The following is a 24,790-nucleotide window of genomic DNA, read 5'->3' as shown; positions in this document are numbered from 1 at the left end:
AACAACTAGGATATATATATATATATATATATACACACACACACGTACATATGGACAGATTTAAAAAGCAAAACAACATGAGTTCAAATTAAAGTATTTTTTTCCTTCTTTGAGTTTGTATTTTGAAATTTTATACTGAACATCTTGGCTCTTAACGTTAACATAATTATTTTTTCCTAAAAATATATATAACATAGCTTTAAAATAACAATACTAATATTACTGTTAATAAGCTTACTGAATCAGTTTTACTAATGTTTTTTTAGCAGTTCTTTTTGTCCTTATACTATAGCTCGCTAAGGCTATAAAGTCAAAACATTGTGTTCTTAAAACACTTGAAATAATTATCTTCTTTGTGTGGCTATAGCATTAACTTGAGATTCAGTTAGGTTTAAAATTTTAAAAAAATTAAAAATTGTAACATGAAATTTAGCATTTTTATCATTTTAAAGTATAAAGTTTAGTGGCATTAAGTACATTCATATTGTTGTGCAACCATTACAACTATCTATTTCCAGAATGTTTTTATCATTCCCAAACTGAAATTCTGTACCATTAAACAACTCCTTATTCCCCCTATCCCAGCCTTTGGCAACCACTGTTTTGCTTTCTGTCTCTATGAATTTGATTATTCTAGGTGCTCATATTAGTGGAGTCATACATATTGGTCCTTCTGTGTCTGGCTTATTTCACTTAGACTAATGCTTCCTGGGTTCATCCATGTTGTAGCATGTATTAGAATTTCCTTCCTTTGAAAGGCTGAATAATATTCTACTGTATGCATATACCACATTTTGTTTATCCATACATCTATCGATAGACATTTGGGTCGTTTCCACCCTTTAGCTATTGTGAATGCTGCGATGAACATTGGTGTACAGATATCAATTCGAGTTCAGTTAGACTTTAGCTGAGGTTTTAAATAAATGAGGATTATTATTAACTAAGCTAGAGAACATAGGAGGAAAAGAAAACTTTTTCCCTGGGGTGGTAAAGGGTTGAGATAAGTGGTTTGATTTTGGAAATGATTCATTTGAGGTGCTTTGGGAAATCAATTAGTCTCTCTTTTATAGTCCAGGTGAGAGATGATGAAGTCTTGAACTGAGCTAATGGCAAAGGAGATGAAGAAAGGATAGATTCAAAATTTATGTAGGTGATTCATTTAACTTGGTGATTGGATGTGAAGGTTGAGAAAGAGGGGAGTTAAGGGTAATGCTTTGGATTTAAACAAGATGGGTATGTGATGTTTCTGTAAGTTCAGGTAGAGAATGCAGATGGATAAAAGGTTTATGAGAACAGATAATGAATTTGGTTTTGAATAAAATGACTGTAGTGTGCTTTCACGGCACTCTGGTAGAGATATTTAGCAGGAAAGGAAAATATGAATTTGAAGTTCAGCAGAGATCTGGATTAGATTTAGAATTTTATTTTTGTCTGCATTGGGGGATAAGTAAAGTTAAGGGAATAAGTGAGATCACCTAACAGTGTATGGTAAGCTAAGAGGTTGAACATGAAAATTCCCTGGAAGCCCTGGAATGCTTTCCATGAAATAAGAAAATTGTCATTTGCAAATATACCTTTTCAGTTCATCTGTATGTGCAAAGTTCTTAGTTCTTAATAGTAAGAAAGAGGTAGTGAGGGCCCTAAGAAATCTTTGATTATTCATTTATAGTACAAGGATCAGGTAATGTATTTAAAGCACCCTTCTTTTTTTTTTTTTTTGATAGATTTATTTGTTTTATTTTTGGCTGCATTGGGTCTTCATTGTTGTGCACGGGCTTTCTCTAGTCGCGGCGAGTGGAGCCTACTTTTCATTGTGGTGTGTGGGCTTCTCATCGCTGTGGCTTCTCTTTTAGCGGAGCGCGGGCTCTAGGTGTGCCGGCTTCAGTATTTGTGGCACGTGGGCTCAGTAGTTGGGGCTTGTGGGCTCCAGAGCGCAGGCTCAGTAGTTGTGGCATGCAGGCTTAGTTGCTCCAGGGCATGTGGAGTCTTCCCAGACCAGGGCTCAAACCCGTGTCCCCTGCATTGGCAGGCGAATTCTTAACCACTGTGCCACCAGGGAAGTCCCCAAAACACCCTTCTTAAGGTCTGAATATAATAGATGGCTTTTCAAACTTCTTGAATTTGTGAAAATTTTCCTAATTGGTCTTTATGGTGGGAGGAGGATGAAACAGTGACAAAATCAATGCTGAAAGTTACATTTTATAAGAAATCCTTGTCGATGTCTTGTAAGTCTCCAAGGTTTTGAGGTTGTATGTCATTTAATTTCTAATACTTGTATCCTTTCCAGTTTCAGAAATAATTTTGCTAAGTATAAGGTGTGTTTAGTATCTTACAAAAATTTTTTTTCAAAGATTTTCGTAAAAGCAATATTTTATTTCTAGTCAACTCACCTTTTTCTGGCAATTAATGTGTTACTAACTCAGCTTCTGCTGGTTTGCCTTGTTCCCAGTCTAGTTTCAGCTAGAGTGGTATGGGTTGTGCATTTGCTTATTAAGCATTTACTACATCTCTTCTGTGTGCAAAGACTAGTTATCCTTTTAGTTGGTTTTAGTGCTTTGAAGATAGGTATGATTTAGAGATGAGTTTCTTTATTTTTAGTAGCAATTAGGTTGTAAAACTGAGTTATGTTCTCAATGAAATTATTGCTCTCTTCCTGCTTGACCTTCTCTGTAGTGAAGTCATATGTAGGGGGAGAGTTATATGTAGGGAGAAAATGTTGAGTTTGGAAGCTCTGACTCAGTATATCAGCAGATATTAGAAAAACTTTTGTTATTCATCTATAAAATAGGTGTTTTTTATATGCTACTAGATGTTTGTCTTGATTGTTTTTCTTTGCTATTAGATTTTCAGTCATAATTGGAAGACATAGCTATTGGTTGCTTTGGATTACAGCAGTGTAGTTATGATTCTCACAAGTAGATTTTTAAAGTATTTAATAAACAACTAGTCTGAAATAGATAAAATGCATTTTAAAGAAACTTCATGTTGTTAAAACTTCTTTGATAGTGATACTACCTTTCAAGGTATTGTGTACAGTAAATAGTAACTTTTTTTTTCCCAGTTAAGTGCTGTTCCTTCTTCAAAAACTTGTATGTGATTTTTGAAAGTAGTTTTTGGAGAGATTAATGCTGCTTTATGTTGATCTTATAGTTGTTGGTAGTAGGAATGTATTTTTATATTATCAACAACCTAAGGTAGCCAAATATATTGCAGGCATCTATTCTTATTTGGTTGAAATAAATACTTTGAATACCATATAACCTTTTTCCCCCATGTTTTCAAATTTTGATCTGTTTGGCTGACACCACTAAGCATTAATGATAGGTGTTTGATAACTCTAATCATTTGGATCTTTTGCTAGCCCAAATATTTTTTAATTAAAAAAAATCTGAAAATTAAAAAAAAATATGACCACACTAATAAAAATTTTTGAGAGGAGATGGGTAGGTGGTTAACTAAATCATCAGCACAAATCTTATTCTTTCAGCAACATAGAGGAAAAGTAGTAATAACAAAAAATAGCCCTGACGTAAAACACATCAGTCTTCTGTGACCTTTCGATCTGTGTTTATATCTTTGCATAACTGAAATCATAATATATCCAAACTTTGTATTTTGCCTGTCTTACAAATTCAACATTATATCACATGTGTTATAATTTCTTTGCACAGTCTTCACCCTTGTCACTTTTAAAAACACTTTAAAAAATGAAAAAAATTTTTTGGCTGTGCAGCGTGGCATGCGGGACCCTAGTTTCTTCACCAGGGATTGAACCTATGCCCCCTGCAGTGGAAGTGTGGAGTCTTAACCACTGGACTGACAGGGAAGTCCCCCACCCTTGTCATTTTTAATTGTCAGTTTTGTTGAGTTGGGTATGTCACAATTTAGTTAACTTGTTCTTTGTTTTAAACATAGTTTGCTTGTAATTTTTCACTTAAAATTTTTAAGAATTATATGTTTCAGGTGTATAGCATTATGATTTGACATCTGTGTACACTACAAAGTGATCACCACCACAAGTCTAGTTGCTGCCCATCATCATACAGTTGACCCCCTTTACCCATTTTGCCCACTTCCCAACCCCCTTTCCTTCTGGTAACCACTAATCTGTTCTCTGTATCTATGAGTTTGTTTTAGTTTTATTTTATTTGTTCATTTGTTTGTTTTTTTTTTTTTTAGATTCTGTGTATGAGCAAAATCATATGGTATTTGTTTTTCTCTGTCTTATTTCATTTAGCATAATACCTTCAAGGTCCATCCATGTGGTCACAAATGGCAGAATTTCATTCTTTTTTTATGGCTGAGGAGTAGTCCATTGTGTGTGTGTGTGTATGTGTATGCCATTTCTTCTTTATCCATTCATCCTTAATGGACACTTAGGTTTTTTTTCATATCTTGGCTGTTGTAAATAATGCTGTAATGTATAGGGGTGCATGTATCTTTTTGAATGAGTGGTTTTGTGTTTTGCAGATAAATAGGCAGAAGTGAAACAGCTGGGTCATATGGTAGTTCTAGTCTTAATTTTTTGAGTAACCTCCATACTGTTTTTCATAGTGCCTGCACAATTTATAGTCCCACCACTAGTTCAGGGTTCCTTTTTCTCCACACCCTGTCAAACATTTATTTCTTGTCTTTTCTGACAAGTGTGAGGTGATATCTCATTGTGGTTTTGATTTCCATTTCCCTAATAATTAGTGATCGTGAACATCCTTTCATGTGCCTGTTGGCCGTCTGTGTGTCTTCTTTGGAAAAATGTCTGTTCAGGTCCTCTGCTCATTTTTTGATTTGGTGGTTTTTTTGTTGTTGAGTTGTATGAGATTTTTGTAGATTTCAGATATTAACCCCTTATCCGATATATGACATTTGCAAATGTCTTCTCCCATACAGTAGGTTGCCTTTTTGTTTTGATGATGGTTTCCTTTGCTGTACAGAAGCTTTTTAGTTTGATATAATCCCATTTGTTTATTTTTGCTTTTCTTTCACTTGTCTTTGGAGTCAGAGCCATAGAAACATTGCTAAGACGGATATCAATAAATGTTAACCAGACTTATTGTGGTGATCATTTTGCAACATATACAAATACTGAATCATTATGTTGTACACCTGAAACTAATATAATGTTATATGTCAAATATATCTCAAAAATTATAAAAAACTCAATTAAAAATAAATAATTCATAAAAAACAAGAACAAAATAAAACTCACTGCTTAAATGACAAAAAAAAAAGACTGATATCAGTGAAGTTTTCTTCTAGAAATTTCATGGTTGCAGGTCTTACATTCAAGTCTTTAATCCATTTTGAGTTACTTGTTTCATTCTTTTGCATGTGGCTGTCGGTTTTCCCCAGCCCCATTATTGAATAGACTATCTTTTCTCCATAGTATATTCTTTGCTCTTTTGTTATAAATTAATTGTCATATATGTGTAGGTTTACATTTTTGGACTCTCAGTTCTGTTTCATTGATCTGTGTGTCTGTTTTTGTGTCAGTACCATACTGTCTTATTACTGTAGCTTTATAGTATAGTTTGAAATCAGGGAGTGTGATACCTCCAAGCTTTTTTCTTCTTTCTCAAGATTATTTTGACTATTTGGGATTTTTCTGTGGTTCCATACACATTTTAGAATTATTTGTTCTAGTTCTGTGAAATATGCTGTTGGAATTTTGATAGGAATTGCACCAAATCTGTAGATTGCTGTGGGTAGTATGGACATTTTAACAATATTAATTCATCCAATCCATGAACACACAATATCTTTCCATTTGGTTGTGTCTTCAACTTCATTCATCAGTGTCTTACAGTTTTCACTGTAACAGGTCTTTCACCTCCTTGGTTGAATTTATTCTTAGGTATTTTACTCTTTTTGATGCAGCCATACATGGGATTGTTTTCTTAATTTCTCTTTCTTTTTCTTTTTCGGCCGTGCCATGGCACACGGGGATCTTAGTTCTCCAACGAGGGGTCAAACCCGTGCCCCCTGCAGTGGAAGTGTGGAGTCTTAACCACTGGACTGCCAGGGAAGTCCCTTAACTTCTCTTTGTGATAGTTTGTTGTTGGTGTGGAAATGCCACAGACTTCTGTATGTTGATTTGGTACCCTGTGACTTCACTAAATTCATTTATTATATTATTAGTACTGACATTGTGTGCGTGTGTGTGTGTGTGTGTGTATGTGTAGTCTTCAGGGTTTTCTATATGTATCATGTCATCTGCAAATAGTGACGGTTTTACTTTCTGATTTAGAAACCTGTTATTTCCTTTTTTTTTCTAATTGCTTTGGCTAGGACTTCCAATGCTATGTTGAAAATAGTGACAATAGTGGGAATCCTTGTCTTGTTTACTGATCTTAGAGGAAAAGCTTTCAGTTTTTCATTGTTTAGTGTGATACTAGCTGTGGATTTGTCATATATGGCCTTTGTTATGTTAAGGTATATTTCCTCTCTACCTACTTTGTTGATAATTTTTATCATAAATTGATGTTGAATTTTGTCAGATGTTTTTTCTGCATCTATTGAGATGACCATGTAATTTTTATCCTTCATTTTGTTAATGTGATGTATCATGTTGATTGATTTGTGGGTGTTGAACCATCCTTTCATCCCTGGAATAAATTCCACTTGATCATGGTGTATTATGCTTCTTTTAATGCATTGTTGGATTCAGTTTGCTAACATTTTGTTGAGGATTTTTGCATCTGTGTTCATCAAGGATATTGGCTTGTAATTTTCTTTTTTTGTGGTCTCCTTGTCTGCTTTTGGTATCAGGTTAATGCTGGCTTCATAGAATGTGTTTGGAAGCCTTCCCTTCTTTTCAGTTTTTTGAAGAATTTGAGAAGGATAGGTATTAAATCTTTGAATGCTCTAGAATTCGCCAGTAAATCTGTCTGCTCTGGGCTTTGATTTGTTGGGAGATTTTTGATTACTGTTTCAATCTCCTTACTAGTAATTGGTCTATTCAGATTTTTCTATTTCTTCATGATTCAGTCTTAGAAGATTGTATGTTTTAAAAAAATTTTCCATTTCTTTTAGGTTGTCCAATTTGTTGGCATATATTCATAGATCATGAGACATCCTTTGTATTTCTGTGGTGTTAGTTATAACATCTCCTCTTTCATCTCTGATTTTATTTATTTGAGTCCTCTTTTTTTTCCTGGTGAGTCTAGCTAAATGTTCGTCAATTTTATTTATCTTTTCAAAGAATCAGCTTTTAGTTTCATTGAACTTGTTTTTTTTTCTTTTTTTAGTCTCTGTTTCTGCTCTGATCTTTATTATTTCCTTCCATCTACCAATTTTGGCATTTGTTCTTCTTTTTCTAGTTCCTTTAGGTGTAAGATTAGATTGTTTATTGGGGATTTCTTGTTTCTTGAGGTAAGACTATATTGAATTTGGTCCATTTACATTTAAGGTAATTATTGATAAGTGTGTGCTTATTGCCATTTTGTTAATTGTTTTCTGGCTATTTTTGTAGTTCTCTTCTCTCTTTTCCTTTGTGTTTTGGTGTGGTTTCTTTTAGTGTTATGTTTAGATTTTCTCACTTTCTTTTGTGTACTTTAAGTTTTTTCCTTGTGGTTACTGTGAGGTTCACCTATAACATTCTATGTAAGTAGTAGCCTGTTTTAAGTTGCTAGCAACTTAAATTAGAAATCATTCCAAAGCTTTATCTTTTTACTCCCTCCCCATGTTTCCTACTTTTGATGACACATTTTACTTCTTTTTATTTTATGCATCCTGTAACTAATTATTGTAATTTTAGTTATTTTTAGTACTTTTGTCTCTTAACCTTTGTGCTTGCTTTATAAGTGATTGATCCTCTGCCTTTATCATACATTTACCTTTAACAGTGAGATTTTTACTTTCATATGTTTTCTTATTATTAACTAGTGCCATTTCTTTTCAGCTTAAAGAAGTCCCATTAATATTTCTTGTTGGGCCAGTTTAGTTCTGATGAATACCTTTAGCTTTTGCTTATCTGGGAAACTCTTTATCTCTTCGTCAATTCTGAATAACTTTGCTGTGTAGAGAATTCTTGGTTGGAAGTTTTTTCTTTCAGCACTTTGAATATGATCTGCCACTCCCTTCTGGCCTGTAAAGGCTCTGCTGAAAAATCTGCTTGTAGAGTTATAGGGTTTTCCTTGTATGTAACCATTTGTTGCTTTTAGGATTCTCTCTTAATCACTTATTTTTACTGTTTTAATTATAGTGTGTCTTGATGTGTGTCTTTTTGGGTTCATCTTATTTAGAACTCTCTGTGCTTCCTGGACCTGGATGTCTGTGTCCTTCCCCTGATTAAGGATGTTTTCAGCAACTATTTCTTCAAGTAGGTTTTCTGTCCCTTACACTCTTTTCTTTCTGGCACCCCTATAATGCAAATGTTATTCTGCTTGATGTTGCCCCAAAGGTCCCTTAAGGTGTCTTCATTTTTCATCTTTATTTTATTTATTATTTTAAAAAGATATTTATTTATTTGGCTGCGTCGGGTCTTAGTTGTGGCATGTGGGATCTTTTGTTGCGGTGCGGCGGCTTCTCTCTAGTTGTGGTGCGTGGGCTCTGTAGTTGCTGTGCATGGGCTCCAGAATGCGCAGGCTCAGTGGTTGCGGCACGTGGGCTTAGTTGCCCTGTGGCATGTGGGATCTTAGTTCCTCGACCAGGGATTGAACCCGCATCCCCTGCTTTGGAAGGTGGATTCTTAACCACTGGACCACCAGGGAAGTCCCTGTCTTCACTTTTTAAAATACTTATTTCATTTTCTTGCTCTGTCTGGGTGAGTTCCATTGTTTTATCTTCCTGCTGACTGATTTGTTCTTCTACTTCACCCAGTTTGCTGTAGAACCCCTCTAGCATATTTTTCAGTTCAGTTATAACTTCTGTTTGATACTTTCATATATTTTCTATCTCTGTTGAAGTTCTCACTGTGCTAATTTTTTCTTCATCTGAGTTTGTTTAGTATCTTTATGACCATTACTTTGAACTTTTTATCAGGTAGATTGCTTATCTCTGTTTTGTTTAGTTCTTTTTTTGAGGTTCTGACTTACTCTTTTGATTGGAATATCTTCCTCTGTCTCCTCATGTTGCCTAATTCTTTGTGTTTGTTTCTATGTATTAGGTATATCAGCTATCTCTCTTAGTCTTGAAGGAGTGGCTTTATTTAGGAGATGTCGTATGGGGCTCAGAAGCACAATCCTACCTAGCCACCAGAGCCAGGTGCTCGAGGGGTGTCTCCTATGTGGGCTACATGCAGTTTGTGGGGCCACAGCTGCCGTGGGGTGCTGGTGGGTGGGGCTGTTGCTTGGGCAGCTATGAGGCCCACCTGAGGTGTGGGGGTTGGCAGGTGCTCTCTCACCCCTGGTGGGATGTGCCCACTGGTGGAGAATTCCAAAGTGGTGCCTTCCAGCACCAGTATTAGCAAGGTAGCCTGAGATCACATAAATGGCTCCTGCCCGTGGGGAGCATTCCAACTGGTTCCTGCCTCTCTGGCAGATGCTTCAAGATTAGTAGGTGAGTCCCCTTCACCTATGGTCTTATGCACTTTTCAATTTGGTGTTTTTGCACTGGTTTTCAGATCAAGTCAATCTGTGTGCAAGTCCTTTAAGAGCAGGTTTTCTATTCCCTGTAGCTTTCCTGGACATATTTCCCGTTGGTTTGCAAAACCAGGTGTTTTGGAGGCTCATCTCTCTTGTGCAGGATCTAAGGGTTGGGGTGCCTGATGTGCTCAGATCCCTCATTCCTCAGGGAAAGGATCTATGCCTTTGTGGTCCCTCCCAATTGTGGATTGCTGAAGCTGAGGTGTGGTTTTCATATCTTTGCCTGTCCTACACATCTCATTGCTGTCCTTTTATTTCACCCTTTGCTGTGGAGGTTCTGTTCATTCAGTTTTCAGATCCCTTTCTGGGGGAACTGTTCCATATGTGGTTGTACATTTATGTCTGTAGGAGGAGGTCAGTTCATGATCCTTTTATGCTACCATCTTGAACTCCCATAATTTTTCACTTTTGTAAATAATGCTTTGCTTGGAATGCCCATTCATCCCTGCCTGGAAAAGTTTGATCAAGCTTCAAGCCCAGACACAGTGCTTGTTTGGGTTTACAGCTTTAAAAAATTGTTGTTTATGGCAGGGGGTAGTAGCTTTGGCCAACTTTCTGAGTTCTCACACTGGGCCTGGCTTCTTGTTACCTATCACATGTAGGGTGTTTTGGTTCCTATTATCTCATTAGAACTTGTTTGCCTCTATCTACTTTAGTTCCCAAACTCTATACTCTGTGTGTTTGTTTTATTTTTTGTCCACTGAGATACTTACCTTGTGTTTGAGCATACGTCTACAATTTTAACATTAAAAAAATTTTAATCGGCTGTTGATCGTTGATTGGAGCTGAGGCAGCTTAGTTTCTATGCTAACTGTGAGTGCAATCTGGACTGGAGTTGTGGACACTCTCTTTACCATGGCATATTTCAGTGTTTTATATCCCTTAGCCTATTCCACATACCCTATTCCACAGTTTAACCTATTTAATACCTGTTTGTGTGTCTATTACTTTATTTCAAACATATGTATTTTTTATCAAATACAGTGTTCTTATTTCTGCCCTGTCTGCTCTTGTGCATTTTTTTCATCTATTTGGAATGATTGTCATTTTATTTAATTAAATTTAACTTTAAGAAATAAGATTTTTTTCAGTTACCACAACTTGCATTGATCTCTTCTTTCTCATAATTCTGCTCACACTCAGAGCTCCCCCCTTTAGCATTTAATTTTTTTCAAATTGTTTCTGATCTCTTTTTTTATACATTAGCTTGGTTTCACCAGCCAAGTTGTATAGTCTACCTGAAGGCTTGCTCCTTGTTTTTCTTACATTGTCCTCATACTCAGTGTCCTCCGTCTGGCATGCAGAGCTTTATAGAATGTTAGGTGCCTCATGGGAGATGGATAAATATCTATTGAAGAAACCATAAACAAAGTGAATGTGTTTTGTACCTTTTAGTCACTGTAAAAGATATCTAAATTATGTAATAATTTTCCTAAAAAGCACAATTTGGAAGATATTTATCCCCTATCATTTTAAGTTTTTAGCACAAATTATTCTTATCCCATTGTATTTACAAAGTAAAACTTTTTGTAAGTGTAAATGTTAGAATGCTTTATATTGTTTCCTCAGGGTCATTGTTACTGTAATTGTACTTCTCATTGAAGCGATAGGATTTTGGCAGCCTAATAATAGAAAAAGAAGTTCTTAGACAATTTAGCAACAATCTGAGGGAATGAGGGAATATGTGTAAAATATGCACATCAAAAGCATCTCATGATGATTTTACTGTTTCTTCTTTTTTCCCCATGCCTCTTGGGCTTACTTAGGTCTGTTTACTAGGATTATTTTAGGCAAATTTAAGGAAGGGTATTTTTGGTGATGATAATAGGATTATGTAGATATTTCTGTGAATTGCCTGTTCTCAGGCAAGGTAAATCTCAGTTGAGAAGCCACCTGGACTCTGGAAAAACTTAGGATACAGAATGGGGAAAGTAGTTCTTGGGAGGTACAGCTTTTGTTTGCAGTGCTTTTGGGGATGGGGTCACTAGTTTTAAAAACCATTATGATGTGAAGCTCTGAAACGTTGATGAGTCAAAAATGAATTTCTAGTTTTATACAGTTATTTATATTAAGTATATAATTAAAATCCTCTTTAATTTTTTTTACTATTTAGTTACTTTTTTGTCACATGCATGATGAGTATGTCATCAAATTCAGATAGCAGGCTTTTATTTATAAATTCATGTCTCAAGTATATCATTTTGAGAAAGAATTTTGCTTTGTTTTTTTGGAGGAGGGTAGCTGATGTAATAGTTCAAACATGAGAATGTTGTGGATGTTAAGTAAACACAATGAAGACATACTCTGGATAAGTTTAGAAAGAGAGTTATGTTTTGGGAACATGATAGGAACATAGATCATCCAATTTGGACAACTCTGATTATTTTTAATATCAAAAATTTCTCAATGTAAAAGTAATTTAACTATGAATCTAAAATTCTGAAAAAAATGTAGCAAAAACAAAAACTGAGAAACTAAAGACCAAAAAACCCATAATTGCTTTTTTTTTTTTTTAACATCTTTATTGGGGTATAATTGCTTTACAATGGTGTGTTAGTTTCTGCTTTATAACAAAGTGAATCAGTTATACATATACATATGTTCCCATATGTCTTCCCTCTTGCGCCTCCCTCCCTCCCACTCTCCCTATCCCACCCCTCCAGGCTGTCACAAAGCACCGAGCTAATATCCCTGTGCCATGTGGCTGCTTCCCACTAGCTATCTACCTTACTACGTTTGTTAGTGTGTATATGTCCATGACTCTCTCTCGCCCTGTCAAAGCTCACCCTTCCCCCTCCCCGTATCCTCAAGTCCGTTCTCCAGTAGGTCTGCGTCTTTATTCCTGTCTTACCCCTAGGTTCTTCATGACATTTTTTTTTTCTTAAATTCCATATATATGTGTTAGCATACGGTATTTGTCTTTTTCTTTCTGACTTACTTCACTCTGTATGACAGACTCTAGGTCTATCCATCTCATTACAAATAGCTCAATTTCGTCTCTTTTTAAGGCTGAGTAATATTCCATTGTATATATGTGCCACATCTTCTTTATCCATTCATCCGATGATGGACACTTAGGTTGTTTCCATCTCCGGGCTATTGTAAATAGAGCTGCAATGAACATTTTGGTACATGACTCTTTGAATTTTGGTTTTCTCAGGGTATATGCCCAGTAGTGGGATTGCTGGATCATATGGTAATTCTATTTGTAGTTTTTTAAGGAACCTCCATACTGTTCTCCATAGTGGCTGAACCAATTCACATTCCCACCAGCAGTGCAAGAGTGTTCCCTTTTCTCCACACCCTCTCCAGCATTTATTGTTTCTAGATTTTTTGATGATGGCCATTCTGACTGGTGTGAGATGATATCTCATTGTAGTTTTGATTTGCATTTCTCTAATGATTAATCATGTTGAGCATTCTTTCATGTGTTTGTTGGCATTCTGTATATCTTCTTTGGAGAAATGTCTATTTAGGTCTTCTGCCCATTTTTGGATTGGGTTGTTTGTTTTTTTGTTATTGAGCTGCTTGTAAATTTTGGAGATTAATCCTTTGTCAGTTGTTTCATTTGCAAATATTTTCTCCCATTCTGAGGGTTGTCTTTTGGTCTTGTTTATGGTTTCCTTTGCTGTGCAAAAGCTTTGAAGTTTCATTAGGTCCCATTTGTTTATTTTTGTTTTTATTTCCATTACTCTAGGAGGTGGGTCAGAAAGGATCTTGCTGTGATTTATGTCATAGAGTGTTCTGCCTATGTTTTCCTCTAAGAGTTTGATAGTTTCTGGCCTTACATTTAGGTCTTTAATCCATTTTGAGCTTATTTTTGTGTATGGTGTTAGGGAGTGATCTAATCTCATACTTTTACATGTACCTGTCCAGTTTTCCCAGCACCATTTATTGAAGAGGCTGTCCTTTCTCCACTGTACATTCCTGCCACCTTTATCAAAGATAAGGTGTCCATACGTGCGTGGGTTTATCTCTGGGCTTTCTATCCTGTTCCATTGATCTATCTTTCTGTTTTTGTGCCAGTACCATACGATTACTGTAGCTTTGTAGTATAGTCTGAAGTCAGGGAGCCTGATTCCTCCAGCTCCTTTTTCCGTTCTCAAGATTGCTTTGGCTATTCGGGGTCTTTTGTGTTTCCATACAAATTGCGAAATTTTTTGTTCTAGTTCTGTGAAAAATGCCGGTGGTAGTTTGATAGGGATTGCATTGAATCTGTAGATTGCTTTGGGTAGTAGAGTCATTTTCACAATGTTGATTCTTCCCATCCAAGAACATGGTATATCTCTCCATTTATTTGTATCATCTTTAATTTCTTTCATCAGTGTCTTATAATTTTCTGTATACAGGTCTTTTGTCTCCTTAGGTAGGTTTATTCCTAGATATTTTATTCTTTTTGTTGCAGTGGTAAATGGGAGTGTTTTCTTGATTTCACTTTCAGATTTTTCATCATTAGTGTATAGGAATGCCAGAGATTTCTGTGCATTAATTTTGTATCCTGCTACTTTACCAAATTCATTGATTAGCTCTAGTAGTTTTCTGGTAGCATCTTTAGGATTCTCTGTGTATAGTATCATGTCATCTGCAAACAGTGACAGCTTTACTTCTTCTTTTCCGATTTGGATTCCTTTTATTTCCTTTTCTTCTCTGATTGCTGTGGCTAAAACTTCCAAAACTATGTTGAATAAGAGTGGTGAGAGTGGGCAACCTTGTCTTGTTCCTGATCTTAGTGGAAATGCTTTCAATTTTTCACCATTGAGGATGATGTTGGCTGTGGGCTTGTCATATATGGCCTTTATTATGTTGAGGAAAGTTCCCTCTGTGCCTACTTTCTGCAGGGTTTTTATCATAAATGGGTGTTGAATTTTGTCGAAAGCTTTCTCTGCATCTATTGAGATAATCATATGGTTTTTCTCCTTCAATTTGTTAATATGGTTTATCACATTGATAGATTTGTGTATATTGAAGAATCCTTGCATTCCTGGAATAAACCCCACTTGATCATGGTGTATGCTCCTTTTAATGTGCTGTTGGATTCTGTTTGCTAGTATTTTGTTGAGGATTTTTGCATCTATGTTCATCAGTGATATTGGCCTGTAGTTTTCTTTCTTTGTGACATCCTTGTCTGGTTTTGGTATCAAGGTGATGGTGGCCTCGTAGAAGGAATTTGGGAGTGTTCCTCCCTCTGCTATATTTTGGACGAGTTTGAGAAGGACAGGTGTTAGCTCTTCTCTAAACGTTTGGTAGAATTCCCCTGTGAAGCCATCTGGTCCTGGGCTTTTGTTTGTTGGAAGATTTTTAATCAGAGTTTCAATTTCAGTGCTTGTGATTGGTCTGTTCATATTTTCTATTTCTTCCTGATTCAGTCTTGGCAGGTTGTGCATTTCTAAGAATTTGTCCATTTCTTCCAGATTGTCCATTTTATTGGCATAGAGTTGCTTGTAGTAATCTCTCATGATTTTTTTTATTTCTGCAGTGTCAGTTGTAACTTCTCCTTTTTCATTTCTAATTCTATTGGTTTGAGTCTTCTCCCTTTTTTTCTTGATGAGTCTGGCTAGTGGCTTATCTATTTTGTTTATCTTCTCAAAGAACCAGCTTTTAGTTTTACTGATCTTTGCTATCGTTTCTTTCATTTCTTTTTCATTTATTTCTGATCTGATTTTTATGATTTCTTTCCTTCTGCTAGCTTTGGGGTTTTTTTGTTCTTCTTTCTCTAATTGCTTGAGGTGCAAGGTTAGGTTGTTTATTCGAGATGTTTCCTGCTTCTTAAGGTGGGCTTGTATTGCTATAAACTTCCCCCTTAGAACTGCTTTTGCTGCATCCCATAGGTTTTGGGTCGTTGTGTCTCCACTGTCATTTGTTTCTAGGTATTTTTTTATTTCCTCTTTGATTTCTTCAGTGATCACTTCATTATTAAGTACTGTATTGTTTAGCCTCCATGTGTTTGTATTTTTGACAGATCTTTTCCTGTAATTGATATCTAGTCTCATGGCGTTGTGGTCAGAAAAGATACTTGATACAATTTCAACTTTCTTAAATTTACCAAGGCTTGACTTGTGACCCAAGATATGATCTATCCTGGAGAATGTTCCATGAGCACTTGAGAAAAATGTGTATTTTGTTGTTTTTGGATGGAGTGTCCTATAAATATCAATTAAGTCCATCTTGTTTAATGTATCATTTAAAGCTTGTGTTTCCTTATTTATTTTCATTTTGGATGATCTGTCCATGGGTGAAAGTGAGGTGTTAAAGTCCCCTACTATGAATGTGTTACTGTCGATCTCCCCTTTTATGGCTGTTAGTATTTGCCTTATGTATTGAGGTGCTCCTATGTTGGGTGCATAAATATTTACAATTGTTATATCTTCTTCTTGGATCGATCCCTTGATCATTATGTAGTGTCCTTCTTTGTCTCCTTTAATAGTCCTTATTTTAAAGTCTATTTTGTCTGATACGAGAATTGCTACTCCAGCTTTCTTTTGGTTTCCATTTGCATGGAATATCTTTTTCCATCCCCTTACTTTCAGTCTGTATGTGTCTCTAGGTCTGAAGTGGGTCTCTTGTAGACAGCATATATAAGGGTCTTGTTTTTGTATCCATTCAGCCAATCCGTGTCTTTTGGTGGGAGCATTTAGTCCATTTACATTTAAGGTAATTATCGATATGTATGTTCCTATTCCCATTTTCTATATTGTTTTGGGTTCGTTATTGTAGGTCTTTTCCTTCTCTTGTGTTTCTTGTCTAGAGAAGTTCCTTTAGCATTTGTTGTAAAGCTGGTTTGGTGGTGCTGAACTCTCTCAGCTTTTGCTTGTCTGTAAAGGTTTTATTTTCTCCATCAAATCTGAATGAGATCCTTGCTGGGTAGAGTAGTCTTGGTTGCAGGTTTTTCTCCTTCATCACTTTCAGTATGTCCTGCCACTCCCTTCTGGCTTGTAGGGTTTCTGCTGAGAGATCAGCTATTAACCTTACGGGGATTCCCTTGTGTGTTATTTGTTGTTTTTCCCTTGCTGCTTTTAATATGCTTTCTTTGTATTTAATTTTTGACAGTTTGATTAATATGTGTCTTGGCGTATTTCTCCTTGCATTTCTCCTGTATGGGACTCTCTGTGCTTCCTGGACTTGATTAACTATTTCCTTTCCCATATTAGGGAAGTTTTCAACTATAAGCTCTTCAAATATTTTCTCAGTCCCTTTCTTTTTCTCTTCTTCTTCTGGAACCCCTATAATTCGAATGTTGGTGCGTTTAATGTCGTCCCAGAGGTCTCTGAGACTGTCCTCAGTTCTTTTCATTCTTTTTTCTTTATTCTGCTCTGCAGTAGTTATTTCCACTATTTTATCTTCCAGGTCACTTATCCATTCTTCTGCCTCAGTTATTCTGCTATTGATCCCATCTAGAGTACTTTTAATTTCATTTATTGCGTTGTTCATCGTTGCTTGTTTCATCTTTATTTCTTCTAGGTCCTTGTTAACTGTTTCTTGCATTTTGTCCATTCTACTTCCAAGACTTCGGATCATCCTTACTATCATTATTCTGAATTCTTTTTCAGGTAGACTGCCTATTTCCTCTTCATTTGTTAGGTCTGGTGCATTTTTATCTTGCTCCTTCATCTGCTGTGTGTTTTTCTGTCTTCTCATTTCACTTATCTTACTGTGTTTGGGGTCTCCTTTTTGCAGGCTGCACGTTCGTAGATCCCGTTGTTTTTGATGTCTGTCTCCAGTGGCTAAGGTTGTTTCAGTGGGTTGTGTAGGCTTCCTGGTGGAGGGGACTAGTGTCTGTGTTGTGGTGGATGAGGCTGGATCTTGTCTCTCTAGTGGGCAGGTTCACGTCTGGTGGTGTGTTTTGGGGTGTCTGTGGCCTTATTATGATTTTAGGCAGCCTCTCTGCTAATGGGTGGGGTTGTGTTCCTGTTTTGCTAGTTGTTTGGCATAGGTTGTCCAGCACTGTGGCTTGCTGGTCGTTGAGTGAAGCTGGGTGCTGGTGTTAAGATGGAGGTATCTGGGAGATTTCCGCCGTTTAATATTATGTGAAGCTGGGAGGTCTCTTGTTGACCAGTGTCCTGAAGTTGGCTCTCCTACCTCAGAGGCAGAGCCCTGACTCCTGGCTGGAGCACCAAGAGCCTTTCATCCACACGGCTCAGAATAAAAGGGAGAAAAAGTAGAGAGAATTAGTAGAAGTATGAGGAAAGAAAGAAGGAAAGGAGGAAAGGAAGGAAGGAAGAAAGAAGCAAAGAAGGAAAGAAAGGAGGGAGGGAGGGAGGAAGGAAGGAAGGAAGGAGGGAAAGAAGGAAAAAAGACAGAAAGAAAGAAGATACAGTAAAAATAAAATAAAGTATAATATAGTTATTGAATTAAAAAATATTTAGAAAAAAATAAAGGGACGGATAGAACCTTAGGACAAATGTTGGAAGCAAAGCTATACAGAGAAAATCTTACACAGAAGCATACAGCTTCACAAAAAGAGGTAAAGGGGGAAAAATCATAAATCTTGCTCTCAGAGACCACCTCCTCAATTTGGGGTGATTTCTTGTCTAAAGGAGGGAAGGAAGGAAGGAAAGAAAGAAAGAACGAAGGTAAAGTATAATAAAGTTATTACAATTAAAATTAATTATTAAGAAAAAAAATTTTTTTATAAAACCATGGACGGATAGAGCCCTAGGACAAATGGTGGAAGCAAGAGTATACAGACAAGATCTCACACAGAAACATACACGTACACATTCACAAAAAGAGGAAAAGGGAAAAAAATCATAGATCTCGCTCCTAAATTCCACCTCTTCAATTTGGGATCATTCCTTGTCTATGCAGGTATTCCACAGATGCAGGGTATATCAAGTTGATTGTGGAGCTTTAATCCGCTCCTTCTGAGGCTGCTGGGAGAGATTTCCCTTTCTCTTCTTTGTTCTCACAGCTCACAGGAGCTCAGCTTTGGATTTGGCCCTGCCTCTGTGTGTAGGTCGCTGGAGGGCGTCTGTTTTTTGCTCAGACAGGACGGGGTTAAAGGAGCCGCTGATTCGGGGGCTCCGGCTCACTCAGGCCGGGGGTGGGGGGGGGAAGGAGGGGCACTGCGTGCGGGGTGGGCCTGCGGCGTCAGAGGCAGCGTGACGTTGCGGCAGAGGTCGGCGTGACGTTGCACCAGCCTGAGGCCCGCCGTGCGTTCTCCCGGGGAAGTTGTCCCTGGATCCCGGGAACCTGGCATTGACGGGCTGCACAGGCTCCGCGGAAGAGGGGTGTGGAGAGTGACCTGTGCTCGCACACAGGCCGCTTGGTGGCGGCAGCAGCAGCCTTAGCGTCTCCCGCCCGTCTCTGGGGTCCGCGCTTTTAGCCGCGGCTCGCGCCCGTCTCTGGGGTTCGCGCTTTTAGCCGCGGCTCGCGCCCGTCTCTGGAGTTTCTTTAAGCAGCGTTCTTAAACCCTTCTCCTCGCGCACCAGGAAACAAAGAGGGAAGAAAAAGTCTCTTGCCTCTTCGGCAGGTGCAGGCTTTTCCCCGAACTCCCTCCCGGCTAGCCGTGGTGCACTAACCCCTTCAGGCTATGTTCAAGCCGCCAACCCCAGTCCTCTCCCTGCGCTCCGTCCAAAACCGAAACCTGAGCCTCAGCGCGCAGCCCCGCCCGCCCCGGCGGGTGAGCAGACAAGCCTCTCGGGCTGGTGAGTGCCGGTCGGCACCGATCCTCTGTGCGGGAATCTCCCCGCTTTGCCCTCCGCACCCGTCGCTGTGCACTCCTCCGCGGTACCGAAGCTCCCCCTCCGCCTCCCGCAGTCTCCGCCCGCGAAGGGCCTTCCTAGTGTGTGGAAACTTTTCCTCCTTCACAGCTCCCTCCCACTGGTGCAGGTGCCGTCCTTATTCTTTTGTCTGTTTTTTTCTTTTGCCCTACCCAGGTACGTGGGGAGTTTCTTGCCTTTTGGGAGGTCTGAGATCTTCTTCCAGCCTTCAGTAGGTGTTCTGTAGGAGTTGTTCCACGTGTAGATGTATTTCTGGTGTATCCGTGGGGAGGAAGGCGATCTCCGCGTCTTACTCTTCCGCCATCTTCAAGCCGTCCTCCCCATAATTGCTTCTTGCTAAAGAAATTATTGTTTGCATTTTGGGATATTTCCTTTGAATCTCTTTTCTTATATAATTAGTTTTTATACATAATTATAATCATAGTATATACATGTTATTTCATTTTTTCTATGCAGTTTTTATAATCCTTATTTTAATTGATTAATTTTGAAGTAGTATCAGTTCACCCTTCTTTGGCATTTATGTTGAATATGTAAGTGATGTACAGGGTGTTCATGTTTTGAGACAGATGTTTAGTGATTTGTTCTCAATCTTGGGTGCTTGAGGTATATCTCAGTGGAGATGTCAAGCAGTATGAGTTAGTGATTAAGAATCAGACTGCTGAAGTTAAAATCCTTTCTTCCACTTATTAGCCATGTGACTTTGGGCAAGTAACTTAATTTCTACACCTTTATTCTCTCTTGTATAACGTGGGAATAATGATAGTGTGCACCATAAATGTTTTTGGTAAGGATTATTGAGTCAGTTCTTGTGCTCTGAATCTGTCTTTTAGTCAATATTTTACTAGATTTCCAGTTCCTTTAATGTCATACCTAAGTATAATGAATAATGTTAGATGATAAATGTTGCAGGAGAGGAAAAAAAAGGCCTTTAACCCTCCAAACTGTATATTTGATGGTGGAATATTAAGTATTGGAAACAGATTGGTAATGGTTGGCATGGGTCGTAGATGGATGGGTGACTAGATAATGTGGCCTGTGTTGATCTTTTTAGCTCCCCTCAAATCATTGTAGTTCACTTGATGTAGTGGGGAGCAATGCAAGAGGAATTAGAATTTCAGCATTTTAGTTCTGCTTCTTTTTGATTTTTGTTAACAGAATCTTGAGAAGTCCCTTAGCTGCTTTGAATTTGTTTTCTCATCTATGGATATAACATTTTACCTGTCTTTCTCAGAGATGTCTTTATGATTAAATAAGATATTCTGTAAAAGTGAGGTGAAGATGATAAAGCACTATATATAAAAGTAAACTTTTTATTAATTTAAAAAGACTAAAGCTGAGAGAAGGCAGATAGAGATCTTGATACAGTATTAGGTCCCGTCAGTCTTTAATAAAGGACAGCTTCTAGTGCTGTTTGAGAGGACATCGACCTTTATGTGTAAGGCTAGCCCTGATTACTGTTTAGGTTATTAAATAGTTTATGAATATATTGTTGATATTTACTTTTCTTTCCCCCTTTCTGCTTGTGTTTCAGACTCCTGGGAGAGTTGGCTCTCAAGGTTCTGATTTAGATTCATCATCAGCTCCTATAAACACAGTGGATGTCAATAATGAAAGCTCTTCAGAGGTATGAAAATAATAATGTGGCAATAAATATTGTTTTATTTAAGGAAAATATTATTTAAGGAAAAATCGCAAATATATGGAGTAACAATTGATAATTTTAACTTTTGTAGGGAAAGGTCTCATAAATCTTTCTTACAAATTGGAATGCAATTTTTGAATCTCACTTGTAGATAGATAATAGTGCTTAGTTGTGAGACTGCGAAAGTGTATATTAAGACTGAAAAATAATATTGACAATTTATCTTTAATGTTAAAGTCATCTCAACTTAATGAAGATTTAAAAATCTGTTTGTAAAGAATTACCAGTTAATTAGTATCTACTTATGTGTTTGTACTGCCATGAACGACTAAGCTAATGAAAAATTAGATGAACTATAACATTTATACATTATTTGTGGTCTTCATTTATGACTTTGTAAGAACTTCTGTTTGATAGCTTATTAAAAATTAATGGAGAAAGTAAATAAGTCTAAAAAAGAAATAACTCAAATTTTTTGAGGTCAGCCTTAGAAGTTGCTACATTACTATCATTAATTTTAACAAATAATATATACTCATTATAGAAAAAGGAGATAAGGTAAGAGAACATAAAAACCACCCATAACACTGCCCCTAAGAGATCAACACACTCACATTTCTGCTCTGTTTTTGTCAATTGCCCCTTTCTCGGCCCAGCTACCCAGTCCCCTTTCCCCTATTCTTTCCCATCTCTTGGTTGGTGAGTCTATTATGTGTATGTTTCTGGGTATTTCTCTATCCATTCATTTCTCTGTTTTGTCTCTTTTTGACCATCTGTCTTCATGTATATGTATGTCAACCATAACAAGATCGAACAAGACTGTGAGAGTGAGAAGAACAGTATCAGTTGAACTTTATTAAGAGCAAGTTTAAGGAAATATCTTTAAGGAAAACATTCCAAACTGTATTTATGATATGATGAGCTCAGAGAACTAGGTTGTAACCCTGGAGGGGAATTTAGTAGTAATTGTTGACCTCATTCAGACCAAAAACAACAAAAAAATCTCCAGTGGGTAAATGAGCAGTGCCTGATAATCCTGCTATATTTTCTTATTAGGCTCCCTTTTCTACTCTCTGATAGTTGTACTCTCTTCTTTGTCCTCAAACCTTCCATGTGTCTTACCTTAGTCCCGCCTTCTCACCGTCACCTTCTATACCATTGAGAAAAGATGAATGTTCTCATTTTGCCCCTAAAACTATACTTGCACCTGTATTCTCTTTATTACTTTAGTACACGGAAGACAGGTCTCTTTTCCTATCAGATTTCAGTCCTTTCCCTTGTGCTCTGGATTCCATTCTCTCTTCCATTCTCATCTTATCATCTCTCCCTCATGCAACTTTGGTTTTTACCTATGCCACAGATTATTCCCTTCAGCATACAAATACTGCTCTAGAGGTGCCACTAACCTGGGACTCCCTTAAGTTAAGTTCGGTACTTGAAATTTTGCACATTACCCACTAGTGTAAATTTCTAACCTAATTGAGGGCTATTGGTGATTATGAATTCTCAGGGGGTATTGTTTTTTCCATATGCCCAGTGTTAAGGTATTGACTTGTTAAGGTCTCAGTTGATATCTCTCCCCACCTCTCTCAATTTCTCTTTTTCTCGCTTAATCTTCCCTTTTACCCTGATGTTGGCTTCCCACTTTGAACAAATTCTAGGTTTTAACATTGTGCCCTTAGCATCCATCTAAATGGGAATTTGAAATATCATGGTCTCCAGGATTTTAAAAAAAATGGTCAGAAATAAAGCAGTACCTTGCTTTAGTGCTCATTTATATCATATTTTGTATATTATTATGTATAATAATATATATAATAGTATTTTAGTCAGTTATAGGCTACTATAACAAAAGCACTGAGAGGCTTAAACAGCAAACATTTATTTCTCACAGTTCTGGAGGCTGGGATGTTCAACATCAAGGATTTGGCAGATTCTGTGTCTGGTGGGGGCTTCCTTTCTGGTTTATAGATGGCTGTCCTCACATGGCAGAAGGGGCAAGAGAGCTCTCTGGGGTCTCTTTTATTATATAAAGGTACCAATCCCATTCATTAGGGCTCCACCCTCATGACTTAATCATCTCCCAAAGGCCCCATCACATTGGAGGTTAAGATTTCAACATATGAATTTTGAGGGTACATAGACATTCAGTCTGTAACAAATATATAATCTGTATAATACATAATGTAATAAGTGATATCATATCATTTGTTCTCATCAGGACAGTTGTGCAGACTATTTAGTATATTGCATTGCATAAGCAAATTCTTTGTTCACTCTTTATCCATTTCTAATCAGGCTTCCATCCTTAGTACCCACTGAAACGCACTAATGACCAGCATATTACCAAATCAGGTCTTCATTTTCCTAGTCATTTGGCTAGGGAGAGCAGACTTTTCTTGGAGCTTTTTTGGTAGGTGTCCACTGAAGTTTCCAGGTAGCTGGCTTCTCCAGCAGCCAGTCCAGAATATATGAGACGAAAAGAAAACCCAGAGTACTCACCACTCTCTCAGTCCTTGGCTCCTGAGATCCTCAGCTGGTCTGCCTTCTTCTCTTTACCTTTCAGAGTTTTCTTTTTGTTTTGTTTTATATATAAAGCCTCTGGATTTCAGCTGTACTTAGCAGGAAGAATAGAGAAGTATATCTGTTCCATTTTCTCTGGAACTGGAAATCCAACCATTTTGAAAATTGGAGTATTTATCTTTATATTAAGGTATTATAAGAGTTCTTTATCCTTTGTCAATGTTTTGATTGCCTCCTATTCATCTGATTAGTGAGGGAAGGATTCCTGTCCTAGGCTTATGGGAATAGCTAAACACATAATTAGACAAATGAGACAAATGAGATCAACAGCAGTTTATTAGTCACATATACTCACAGCCCAGAGATGGAGGACACGGTGTGCCATGCAGGGCCACATGAGGATTGCACTTGGGAACAAAATGAACAACCAGGTGTTGTTCAGAGGCAGGCATTGTAGATCAGGAAAGTAAGGTGCCCCCTGGTTTCTAAAGGAGATGTGATTGGCTTGCTTGAATAATTCCAGGGGCCGGCAGAGAACCTTCTCAGGGATAAGCAGGCCCTGTGCTTGCTGCCTGTGAAGAGGAGGGCTGTTTGGCTAGAACTCCTTATCTGTGAGAGCAGAGTGGGGAGGGGAACTTGCAGTTAGGCCTTTTGAAGCCCTCCCAGTTTCACCAGTTGTCAAGGCAACACAAAGTATTGGGCCTTAATTTTAGCCCTTACACCACAATCAGAAATATGTGATGTGTATATTTTTTCTCAGTCTGTGGCTTATTTTTCATTTTGTTAATGTTGTCTTTCAAAGAGAAGAAGTTTTAAATTTTGGTGAAGTACAATTTGTCAGCCTTTTCTTTTATGAGTTTTGCTTTTGGGGTACTACAAAGTTTTTTGCCTACCGCAAGGTTGCAAAACTTCCTCCTGTGCTTGCTTCTGATTAAAAAAAAACAAAAAATCAAGCTACAAGCATATATTGTACAACACAGAGAACATAGCCAATATTTTATAATAACTATAAATGGAATATAACCTTTAAAAATTGTGAATTACTATATTGTAAACTGTAACTTACATATATTGTACATCCACTATACTTCAATTTAAAAAAAAGACGGAAGGATTAAAAAAATTAAAAAATCATTTTAGCATGTACATTTAAATCTATGATTTATTTTAAATTATTGTATATGGTATGATGAGATAGCGGTTGCGGTTCATTTTTTCCATGTGAATATGGAAACCACATTTTTCCATATGCTTGTTGCAGTACCATTTGCTGAAAATGTTACCTTTTCCCAATGAATTAAATTTTCACTTTTGTGAGA

At 37.3% G+C, this 24,790-nt stretch overlaps 1 protein-coding gene across 12 annotated transcripts in view; it reads left to right on the top strand.

The window, feature by feature from the left end:
• The window catches only part of EEA1 (early endosome antigen 1), a 146,049-nt gene that overhangs the window by 21,088 nt on the left and 100,171 nt on the right, over window positions 1-24,790 (top strand). For all 12 annotated transcript variants that reach the window (XR_016395010.1, XR_016395007.1, XR_016395004.1 and 9 more), the window contains exon 2: window positions 20,838-20,930. Coding sequence is in view for 4 of the 12 variants with exons in the window: in XM_022552397.3 (XP_022408105.1) it covers window positions 20,838-20,930 (93 nt within the window). In the remaining 8 variants the exon portion in view is untranslated. The remainder of the gene's footprint in view (window positions 1-20,837; window positions 20,931-24,790) is intronic.

This window comes from Delphinapterus leucas, chromosome 11, assembly GCF_059928025.1.
Source record: "Delphinapterus leucas isolate spDelLeu-1000000601 "Yukka" chromosome 11, BTC_Dleu_Yukka2, whole genome shotgun sequence".
Lineage (NCBI taxonomy): Eukaryota > Metazoa > Chordata > Mammalia > Artiodactyla > Monodontidae > Delphinapterus > Delphinapterus leucas.
The sequence above is the reverse complement of the archived record's forward strand: the minus strand, read 5'-3'. Positions and strand labels throughout refer to the sequence as shown.